The 12,464-nt window shown below is 37.7% G+C and overlaps 1 protein-coding gene across 2 annotated transcripts in view; it reads right to left on the bottom strand.

Annotated features, from left to right (window-relative positions):
* The window catches only part of Plod (procollagen lysyl hydroxylase), a 243,681-nt gene that overhangs the window by 35,143 nt on the left and 196,074 nt on the right, over positions 1 to 12,464 (bottom strand). For both annotated transcript variants that reach the window (XM_067148905.2, XM_067148906.2), the window contains one exon: positions 8,639 to 8,743. In XM_067148905.2, coding sequence (XP_067005006.2) covers positions 8,639 to 8,743 — 105 coding nt within the window. The remainder of the gene's footprint in view (positions 1 to 8,638; positions 8,744 to 12,464) is intronic.

Raw genomic sequence — 12,464 nt, 5'->3', positions numbered from 1 at the left:
GCTCTGTCAATGGCGTGAGTCCAGCTGGCTAGGCAGTCAATAATAATAATAATAATAATAATAATAATAATAATAATAATAATAATAATAATAATAATAATATACAGTAGAACCCCGCTTAACCGAAGTTCGCTTAACCGAAATGCTCTGGCAAAATTGTATTTTAATATTATGTTTTTACGCTCTCGTTCTTAGCCGTCGATATTAGTAATTCTTTTGCTATAGACCTATGTGCTGAGAGCTACTAGGCAAACCGTATTTTTACATCATGACTTTTAGCAGAATGCACGTGTAGCATAAAACAATACAGTCTCTTACTATTTAGTTCATTCCATGATACATTTTTTCTTGAACAAGCATAAATTATTACTATTACTACATTATTATTATTATTATTATTATTCTTTCGAATGGGCCACCAGAGGACCACGTGCCAATTTCAATTCCTTCTTCTTTGTTCTTTCCTTTTCTTCCAGTATTATTGTATTATTCGTCATGAAGATTATATAGACTATGGTTAATGTTGCTTCAGTCGCGTGAGTTTCATCTTGTTTACTGCTCGAACTATACTGCAGCTTCTGTTAGGAAACCAGGGAAGTCCAGCGACCCTTCTCCATTCATATATTATCTTTCACCCAAGGTCGTTCCACTGGCCTTGCGGTTTTATACTGTATTTCCAACGCTTTTCTTACCCCATTGAAAAAAAATTGTTTAATTATTTCAGATTGCTTTGCGCTTTCTTGAACAAAGCAATGAATCTACACCAGCTGATGTATTGTTGATTAAACGGTGGTGCAACATAGCTGCATGACAGCGCTGCACCAAGAAAGTTCAATGAGTGACATTATGTAAACATTTTAATGTTAATATACAGTTCGCACCTTTGCTTATCAGAGTTTATGCATTTTTATTTCGACATTTAACTTCTGAAACTATTTACCATGTGTCATAAAAAAAAACGCGTCTACCGAAGTGGCTCCGCCCGCTTTATTTAGGATAAACGGGGTTCTACTCTAATAATAATAACACCAACAACAACAACAATAATAATAATTGGCAACAGATATTGGTCTAGTAGAAAGAGTAACAAAATTCAAATATCTGGGAGAAATAATTCAAGAAAATGTTTTAGATAAATCTGCAGTAGAAGAAAGATGGAAAGAGCATATGGTATCGCAAAGAATTTTTATAACAAAAAGAGTCTACGTAAAAATCTTAAAATAAGGCACTACAGTACAGTGGTGAAACCGGAATGCCTATATGCAAGTGAAACTAAACTATAGATTAGATAAACTGGAAGTACTAGAAAGGAGAATAATGAGGAAAAATGTTAGGCGCTGTGAAAACAACAGAAGTATGGAAATTAAGATATCATGATGAACTATACAGGAACATAGAAAACAAAACAGAAACCATAAGAAAAAGGACATTGCAATTTTTTGGACATATTTACAGAATGGATGATTCTAGATTGACAAAAAAGATTTTCAAGTACCTTTAGGACAAAAAGGCAACAACTACCTGGATTCAAGAAGTAAAGAACGATTTAGAAAATAATGTAAGAGAAGAACAAACATTGGACAGAGAGATTTTTAGAAAGAGGTAGTAAGTATGGAAGGATTCGAAGGAAGATTGAACAAGAAACCTGGTGTGTGCCTCATTAGAAATAATAACAACAACAACAACAATAATAATAATAATAATAATAATAATAATAATAATAATAATAATAATAATAATAATAATAATGGGAACGCTAAAAATAAAACACTAGCTGCGGTGGGCGACGTACCATAACAAAAGGTCAACAGACTGGCTAGCCAGCTGGACTCATGCCAATGACAGAACAACGTTGTTTTCCAACACATTGCTTTTTATGCTTCAGTGGAGAGGACTTCATTGAGCTAAGTTTCAGATTTCAAGTTCCTAAGTATCTGAACAGAAATAAACAAAGGTTTATACTTTTCTAAATATCTGAGTGTGATTTAATAGAATCTGATGATGTTCTTTCAGGAACTAAACAGGTCATTCTATTTTAATTGATTTGTTTCTTGTTGAAGTATAATTCTGTTACCATGCGTTTTTCTTTCCAGGTAGTTCTCTAAATTAGTTTTGGTAGACTGAAGAACATGACAGTTACAAATTTCACTAAATGGTCATCGTCAGAGTTCACAAAACAATCAAAGCAGACTAACCTGAACCATGAGAACTATTTTGTGTTATTTGTATTTGAAATTATACTAAGTTTTAAACTTACAGATGGGAAACAGGGAAGAAGATACTGAAGGATTCTTGGAGAAATTTCTGGTGTGGAAGTGCTTGTTATGGGAGATCTGAATGCACAAGTCGGAAATGAGAGACAAGGAAAGGAAGAAGTCAATGGACCACATGGATGTGGGGAAAAAAACTAGTTGACTTCTGTGAAAGGAATGGACTTACAGTGGGGAATACACGGTTTCGTAAGAAAAACAGCAGGAAAATTACAAGATATGGGTGGGGTGACAGAAGAACAAAATCAGTAATTGACTACTTTTTGGTGGAAAGGACAAATCGCAGAAAGATGATGGATGTGACAGCTTTACCAGGAGAAGCATTTGATGGGGACCATAGAGTTGTGGTGGCAAAATTAAAGTTGGGAAAAATGGAAATGGAAAAACTAACAGATAAGAGAAAGCAAAATAAAAGCATGGAAACTGAAAAACAAAAATGTACAGAAAGATTTTCAGGAGAGATTGAAGCAACATACCCCAGTTATTGAAGTAGAAAATGCAGAAGAGGAGTGGGCCAATTTTAAAAAGGCATTTGTTAGTGCAGCAGAGAGTGCTTGTGGCAGGCCATCTACAAGAGTGAAAGAAAAGGAGACACCGTGGTAGAATGAGGAAGTGAGGAAAGTGGTGAAAGAAAGGAAGACATCCTGGCAAGAATGGAAGTGAGATCAAACAGAAGAAAGCAAAAGGAAGTATCTCAACAGTAAACAGAGATGTAAAAAGGTGGTAGGAGAAGAAAAGAAGAAGAGTTGGGAAGAATTTACACAAAAAATGGAAGCAGATGTAAGTGGTAGTAAAAGGATGCTGTATAGACATACAAGAAGTAAGAGGACGGAAAGAGTTACCACAAAGCTAGTGAAACGGGAAGATGGGGAACTGTTAACACACCCAGAAGAGAGAAAGAGAAGATGGAAGGAGTATTTTGATACACTACTGAATGTGAACAACTGTACAGGGGAGAGAGAAGCAATACATTGTGATGGCTCAACAATAGAGGAGGATATAACAATGCGGGAAGTGGAGTTAGCGGTACAAAAGATGAAGATGGGAAAAGCAACAGGGATGGATGAAATCAGTGTGGAAATGATAAAGGCTGCTGGACCTGTCGGTACGCAATGGTTGTACCGACTACTGAAGTGTATGTGTAAACACAAATGTATACCAGAAGACTGGAAAAAGGGGATAATAATACCAGTGTTTAAGAAAGAGGACAAGAGAGTTTGTGGTAACTATACAGGAATCACACTTATATCGCAGGTAGTTAAAATACTGGAAAGGATATTAGAAAGAAGAATGAGAAGAAGATTGAAGGAGAGTTACAAGAGGAACAATATGGCTTCAGGAGTGGAAGATCTACAGTGGACCCAATCTTTAGCATGAGACAGCTGATGGAAAAGAACTGGGAATATGGAAAGGATCTGGTCATGACTTTCATAGATATAGAAAAAGGCATATATGATAATGTTCCCAGAGAAGGTTTCGGAAACCATGGTTAAAAAGACTCTGAAGAGAAATGTTAGAAATGGTGCAAGCAATGTACAACAACTGTGTTAGCAGAGTACTGACCCCAGCTGGAAAGACAGAATGGTTTAGGAAGACAGGGGAGTGTGCTGTCACCTCTTTATTTATTATGGTCACGGACAAAATTGTAAAGGAAACAAAGGAAGCCTATGGAGATGAAGATACTGCTAGTTGCAGACGATGATGTGATCTAGGGAAAGGACAGCAAAGAAGTGCAACAACAACTGGATGTACTGAATCTGAGAAGTATGGCATGAAAATCAGTATAGAGGATAGGAAGACTATGGTGATGTCGAGAAGGGAAGGGCAAGGAAAGGGCACTGTGAAAATTGGAAGTCAGAGTCTGGAAATTGTCGACAGCTTTAAATACAGTATTTACTCGTGTATTAGACCCCTTTTTTTCCCCACTTCTACAGCCAAAAATAGTAAAGGGGGGTCCAATATGCGATAACCTCAATATTTTGTGGAGCGAACACATGACTTCTAGGCTATAAAGTGTATGTGTAAACATTCTATACTATTATTTAACAAACTTAGAATGTATTTAAGTTATACTGGCTATTTTCGTTGAAAGGCAGTATTTCTAAATGTAAAAAGACAATAAATGGTTAACACGACTTTTAGGCCTACGGTACATATAAAAATCTGTTTTAGTTACTTGTATCACGTCATTCATTACATCTCATTAATTCCTCTGGTGAGGTTGACGTCAGGAGGGGCATACGGCCGTAAAAACTTGCTACAAAGATTCATCTCACTTCATATTCGACCCCGTAGAAAAAAGGGATAAGGGTATCGTGTTATCATATAATTAAATATTGATACAAAAGAACTTAATGGCCAGTCATTTGTCTCGGTCAGTTCAGCAATAGGCCTAACCGTTGCCTACGGCCTAACACACAATAAACTTGATCACTGCTTTCAATTGAATTATTGCCTTGCGACGCCAAGTGACGTCATCTTCACTGCCATCTCGTCAGTTGCGTCAGCTATGCTTCATTATCTCATTCTCTTCGATTCTCTTTGAGCCGTGCACTGCAATCGATAGCATACGAAGTCCCGTCTTTTTGAACCTTTCAAAAATAATTTCATTCCCGTCTATAGAGTCTACACAGTGTGAATCTATTCTCAAATGGTTTCTGGAGATGGTCTCTGATATTCCCAGTTGGTGTATATGTAGCAGAAGACACTTTCTGAATAAAGCCGAGCTGTAGAAGGCATGCCAAACCATCAGCTGATAACTAGCGTATGTTACGAGTTGTACTTCCGAATGTAATACATAGTAACTGGAAACATTCTTTTGATAACTGTGGCTGTTGAAACACAGACCCTTATTTTTAATTAAGTACATTTCATGCTTTATCACATCAGGATTTACGTAAACAACTGCCCATGAGATAAGACAGACCACATTGTTTAGGTTAGGTATATTATCGCCCTGATAGTACCAAAAGTTCCTCGACGGAAAGAATAAAAATAAAAAACAGGAAAATATACCGCATTTATGGATATCTACAGGTGTGGCGGTAATGCATTTTATTATCATAATGGTTAATTTTGTATGTTCATTGTCTCTTTCTTTATTAATGCATACCGTAGTACGTTTTGTTTGGCGTTCCCGAAAATCGTTTAAAGTACGTGGGGACATAAAAATTATTATTATTATTATTATTATTATTATTATTATTATTATTATTATTATTATTAGGTACGTTGGCGAGTAAAACAATCGTTTTAACTGGATAGCTTTTATCATGTTTTAAACTTACTTCTCTCCAAATATATACCTATATTGGCCCGAGTTACGAGATATTAAACGACCACTTTGTTAATGATCTCGCCTGCTGAATAAATAGCAACAACCGTGAATATTTCTCAACTAAAGTAAACTCGTTTCCTCATCCCGAGGTGGTACAGCTCTTTTTAGACACACCCCCAGTGGAGGGGAGTTACATTTACCCCCTCCACTGCATACCAACCGTCTTGCCATTCGTAAATCTCTCGCAGTACGGTACCGGGAATCGAAGTCTCCCGAGAACAGCAACTAATTGTGCTAACCATTACACTGGCGAACATAATTAGCTACAAAACACAGACATATAGCATGACTGATGCATGCTTGCAATGCGCAGGTCAGGCATGAAGCTAGGCCTATTCACCTATTTGTGCGACGTCATCAAAGCTGCAGTAGACATACGCTACGGAGGCGGACATTTCTTAACTATGAAACACGGATGTACCGCATGGATTCGACGCGTTTTCATTGCCTTAGGTCGTACAGATGAAACTATTCACAAATTTGTGTGATGTTATTAGAGCTGCATTAAGACTTGTACCCGCTTCGAAGTGGAATTGTTGTTGTTCTCTTACGTTGGGGGGTCTTATATGCAGGATTTATTTTTTCATTTTCTTCGTCTCGAAAAGCCAGGGGGGATCTAATACGCAAGGGGGTCTAATACACGAGTAAATACGGTACCTAGGAAGTGAATTAATGCAAAAATGCTAGGGTGGGCATGGAGATTAGCAGGAGGGTACAGCAGAGTAATGCATTTTACCAAAGTGTAAGAAAACTTGTTCGGAGCAAAGAAGTACCAAGGAAAAGTAAACAGATAATGTATAAAATGTACTATGTACCCATACGGACTTATGCAGCTGAGAACTGGACTTTGATTGCAGGCAAGAGAGTAGAATTCATGCCAGCGAGATGAAATTCCTAAGAAGTATGATAGGAAAGACAGAGTGAGAAATGAAGATGTTAGGAAATTGGGATAGGAACGCTAAATGAGAGAGTTGAAAAGAATAAACTAAGGTGGTTTCATGCTATTTTGCTTCACGTCGCACCGACACAGATATGTCTTATGGCGACGATGGGATAGGAAAGGCCTGATAGGAAAGGCCTGGGAATTGGAAGGAAGCGGCCGTGGCCTTAATTAAGGTACAGCCCTGGCATTTGCCTGGTGTGAAAATGGAAAACCATGGAAAACAATCTTCAGGGCTGCCGACAGTGGGGCTCGAACCCACTATCTCCCGATTACTGGATACTGGCTGCACTTAAGCGACTGCAGCTATCGAGCTCGGTCTAAGGTGATTTGGACATGTGAAGAGGCTGGAGGAGAATAGAATTTCATGACAGGTGCTGGAGGCAAAGTGCGAGGGCAAGCAAGCAAGAGAAAGACCTCGAACAAGATGGATTGAATCAGTGAAAAGCAGCATAAGAAGACAAAATTTAGACTGGAACAAGATCTTGGAAGAAGAATGGTGGACGGAAAGAGGAAGATGGAAAAGTCCTGAGACAATATCAGTAAAATTCTCTTATGCAGACGACCTAGCCATTGCCATTCAACATCCAGATCTCAGCCATGCCGAGGCCATCCTGATGTCTGACCTGAATACACTTGGCTCTTACTTCCGAAACTGGAGACTACAACCCAGCATGAATAAGACAGAATCTGCTTGCTTCCATCTCCACAACAAGTTGGCTAATACAAAACTCCAAGTATGCTTCAATGGCTCAGGGCTAAAGCACAAACCTAATCCAAAGTACCTCGGGGTAACGCTTGACTGAACCCTATCTTATAGACAGCATCTTGAAAACCTCGGATCTAAGTTGAGATCACGTAATAATATTCTATTTAAATTGTGTGGAACTTCATGGGGTGCTTCAGCGGACACATTACGATGTACTGCGCTTGGCCTCGTGTATTCTGCAGCTGAATACTGCTCTTCAGTATGGCTTAACAGTTGCCACGTGAAGAAAGTCAATGTACAATTTAACACCACCATGCGTATCATCTCTGGTACTCTGAAGCCTACTGCAACGCACTGGCTGCCAGTCCTGTTCCACACTCCTCCACCAAGCCTGCGATGTTCAAGAGCCCTTGTTCAAGAATATGATAACATCATGTCCAATCCAACTCTACTTATCCACAGAGATGTTGCAGATCTCTGGAGACAAAGGCTGAAATCCTGTAAGCCACCAATGAAAACAGCTAAGAACCTAATGGATGCTGGTTTCAATTTAAAAGAAGAATGGAAAGAGCAATGGTTTCGTACAGCTCCAGAGTGGCCAAGCCTCTTTAATCCAAACCACGCCCCAGCTGGTTTCAGTTTGCCAAGAAGAATGTGGGCATCACTAAACAGGTTTTGCACTAATTGTGGAAGATCTGCATTCTCCCTTCACCAGTGAGGCTTCTTCCCCAGCGTGTGATTGTGTTGCTTTAGTCCAGACCATGCATCATATAATGGACGAATGCCCTCTGCGTGCTTATGGTGGAGACCGAAAAGACTTTGCTGATGTCTCAGTATCCCTAGTGCAGTGGATAAACAATTTAGATATCCATGTGTAATTGTTCCCTAATTACCATGTATTCTTTCAAGGTTTTTCTTTTGTATAATATTGTATATACTTGTCCATTTTGTAAATTTCATATGCTTAATAATAATAATAATAATAATAATAATAATAATAATAATAATAATAATAATAATAATAATAATAATAATAATAATAATAACCATAAATACCCCGTCCTGGCATGAGTTGGATAAGGGGAAATTATTGTGATGATGATGATGATGATGACTATCTTTATGCAACTTAAGTTAGTTGTTAAGTGTAAGAGAGGACCTTGAGCCCTAACTTCGCCACAAATAAAGGCATTATCTACATATCTACCTCCCTATCCAACCTGAAGGCCAACAAACTGCCCATTCTGACAAAGAGCCAAACTCTTCATATTATATGGTTAATAGAGCTAATCATACTAATGTCAAACTGTACAATAATTTTAGAAGTAATTATTAAAAACTTATCTACAAAATATGAAATATGTGAAATGGCACATACATACCTTATTTGAACCATCTGACCACTGGCCAAATGCCTCCATAATTTCAATAAATTCTTTGCAGAAACGCGGGGACACTATAGGGAACCAGTACACATCCGGACAGGGCTGAAATACATTTCAAAACATCTATTATTACCAAAGAAGATAATGCAGCGCTATGACACACAAGGATTATTAACAGAAACTCACATTTTCTGACTTAAAATTCTGCCACACACAGAATAACCAAGATTATCAACCATGTAACAACTAAAATAGAGTAAGGCAACTTGCAACGAAGTTAATTAAAACAAAGTGGAAAAAGCAGATTAGGATAGCTGAGATTTGATTTTTTAAATTGTACGTCAGTTTAAATTTTTAATATAAAACTCTTAATTAAAATCCTATATAGTGCATATTTTCAATCATCAAGATGATATGCATAACTCTTCTTATATAAAATGTTATTAATTTAGTTGCATAGGAAATTGTAATTGTGTCTAGCTTCTTGTTGTTGTTGTTGTTGTTGTTGTTGTTGTTGTTGTTGTTGTTGTTGTTGTTGTTGTTGTTGTTGTTGTTGTTGTTGTTGTTGTTGTTGTTGTTGTTGTTGTTGTTGTTGTTGTTGTTGTTGTTGTTGTTGTTGTTGTTGTTGTTGTTGTTGTTGTTGTTGTTGTTGTTGTTGTTGTTGTTGTTGTTGTTGTTGTTGTTGTTGTTGTTGTTGTTGTTGTTGTTGTTGTTGTTGTTGTTGTTGTTGTTGTTGTTGTTGTTGTTGTTGTTGTTGTTGTTGTTGTTGTTGTTGTTGTTGTTGTTGTTGTTGTTGTTGTTGTTGTTGTTGTTGTTGTTGTTGTTGTTGTTGTTGTTGTTGTTGTTGTTGTTGTTGTTGTTGTTGTTGTTGTTGTTGTTGACGACAAGATAGAGTTTGGTGCAACTTGTGTACATGCAAATTTTGCACATTGTGCACAATAAAATTTATCATTATTTTATGTGTAATGTATGCTCAATTTTCAAACTCAAGCAACATAACAGCAAATTTTACCTAGATGTTGATTCCCATAGGGAACCTGAAATATTTGGTATTAGTAAATTTTATGGCAAAAAATTAAAGTATAACATGATGCAAGTGAATGAATTATAGAATTTCACATACAGAAAATTCCTCCAAAACCAACAAATAATTTTAAGTGATAGATTGAATTCATCTTATTTTAACTGATACCTTGTTGTACCATCTGACCACTGGCCAAATGCCTCCATAATTTCAATTAATTCTTTGTAGAAACATGGGGATACTACAGGGAACCAGTACACATCCGCACAGGGCTGAAATAAGTTTAAAAACATCTGGACGTAAAAGTACAGGTTCACCTTCACTTAATGTACCAAATATGTTGAATGAGTGCTACAAAAATACTTAGAGTAAGAGGAATTCTAACTCTACACCTCTGGAAAATGGATAGGCTCTCTGTGCACAAGTGTCCAATGAAGCAGATAGTGCCCATCATAATCTCTGATAATTATTGACATTTGATATTTTCATTCACCATTCTCATTTCTATGAATACCAGGATCACAGTTGGAATTATCAGGTTATTTGAATACACACATAATGCTGAAAGGAAATACAGAATGACCAAAATTGAAAGAGGTGGAGAATGATAAAAAAACAGTAGGACAGACAAAGCCTACACAAAAATCAGAAATTTCATGTCCTTGATGGCTAGAAACTCAAGTGCACTGCAAAGGTGAAGAAAGTGAACAGCAGGTGGATCTAACACAACAGCAAGAGTGATGGAAGCAGTATACTGAATAACTGTATGGAGATGGTGCAAACATTTTTGATTGCATGCCAATGAAAGAATGCGAGAACTCTATTATGAGAAGAATTTGAAAAAGCAATTCCACCTCTTTGCACTATTCATCATACCAGCAGCAGTTTGCTTCTTTGCTTTATCTTCCAGCACTCTTCTTAAGTTTCTTTCGCCCTGTATTATATTGACCGATTTCCAAATCTCCAGAGACTGACGACATTCTGACAGAGTTATGGAAAGCGGGAGGAGCCTTACAAACAGAACTGTACCAACTTGTAAATCAAGTGTACAATAACAGAAGATGCCAGATTAATACTGTATGGTAGTCCTAATCCCTAGAACCTCCGTACGTCGGCCTCTCACCGCTGGATACCGTGCTTCAAATTCCGGTCACTCCATGTGAGATTTGTGCTGGACAAAGCGAAGGTGGGACAGGCTTTTCTCCGGGTACTCCGGTTTTCCCTGTCATCTTTCATTCCAGCAACACTCTCCATTATCATTTCATAGCATTTATCAGTCATTCATAAAATCACCTTGGGAGTGGCAACCCCATTGTACTAATAGCCTATGTATGGTTCATTCATTACATCCCTGACCCAGTCAAAGACTGGAAAACAGGTTGTAGGTTGTAGGTTTTCATTTTCAGATCTAATCCCTATAGCAAAGAAAGCCAATGCCCTAGAGTGCAAGAACTATCATACAATCTAAGATAATGTCAGAGTTTCTGAAATTTCAACTGAACAGATCCTTAAATCATTATTTGGACAATTCCCAGTTTGGGTTCCAAAGACAGAAGTTCACACAAAATGCAATCAGTTGTTTTCACATACTAGCAGAAAGAACCTGAACTGCCCCCTATGTGTCTGTTTCTTCTTCTTCTTCTTCTTCTTCTTCTTTTATTACCACATAGGATCACTTTAGTCAGTCCGTCGTTCAGGTCTCTTTGAAGGGATTGTTCGGGCTTTGCGGTCCTCCCAGTACTTCTTCAGACGCTCCGATCTTCGTGCCCTTTCCTCAGTTGAAAATGTGCGTGTTGTTGGTTTGTTTTGTGTAAGGGAAAAGCGGAGGTTTGTATTCTTGAGTTTTGTATTCAATTTTATCTTATTTTTGGTGTCTTCTGTCGTAAGGCCTATTTCCTTCAGATCCTCTCTTACTTCTCTGATGCATTTACATCCTGTTGTGGTATTTTTTGAGACGAGATTGTGTTGTACTAGTTGTTTCAGAAGTCTCGAGTCCTGCATCCTCATGATATGTCCAAAGAATCCCAGTCTCCTCTTACGCATAGTATCTGTAATGGGTTCTAGCTCTTTGTACACGACTTTGTTAGGTATTAACCGCCACTGTCCATCTTTCTGATATTTTTTGTTGATACAGGTTCTTCCAATCCTCCTTTCAATTTTCTGAAGTCTGTCAGTCTTTGATTGTTTATTCAGGTGTGTCTGTTTCATTGAATGCAAGAAAGCATTTGACCAAGTAGCCTGGGACAAATTCTTCCTATTGTTGGAGAAGATTGCTTGCCCAAGGAAATAAATCACACTGGTAGTAGATCTATTCAAAGAGATAGAGGTAATCAGAATTGGTGGTTGGTAGCGACTTGGACCCAGCAAAAATCTGCAAGGCATTCACAGAGGATATCAGTATCCTTCAATGTTCTTGCTGATACAATCCTAAATGAGGGCGAAAAATCAAAATGGATAGGTCTAGAAGTAGCAGGTGAAGTTGTGCACACTTTGAAATTTGCAGATGATCAAGTAGTTCTAGCAGGTAGCTACAGTGCCCACAATAAGATGATTCTATGGATATGAGAAGTGTCTAAAAATAATATGGGATGAAAACCTATGTTTAAAAGACAAATATGATGTCAGTATGTCAATAAAGGGAAGATTTCTAAATTTCCATTCATAGCAAGACACTTGAACAAATATTATCTTTTAAATACCTCAGTAGGAAGGCAACTGTCGACCAGATGTATGTTAAGGTGCAGCAGAGTTCTACAAATGCTAGGAAATGCTAACCTACTGTGCACTGAGTCTAGAGCT

The sequence above is a fragment of the Anabrus simplex genome, chromosome 6 (genome assembly GCF_040414725.1).
Source record: "Anabrus simplex isolate iqAnaSimp1 chromosome 6, ASM4041472v1, whole genome shotgun sequence".
NCBI lineage: Eukaryota > Metazoa > Arthropoda > Insecta > Orthoptera > Tettigoniidae > Anabrus > Anabrus simplex.
This window is presented reverse-complemented; position numbering and strand designations above follow the sequence as displayed.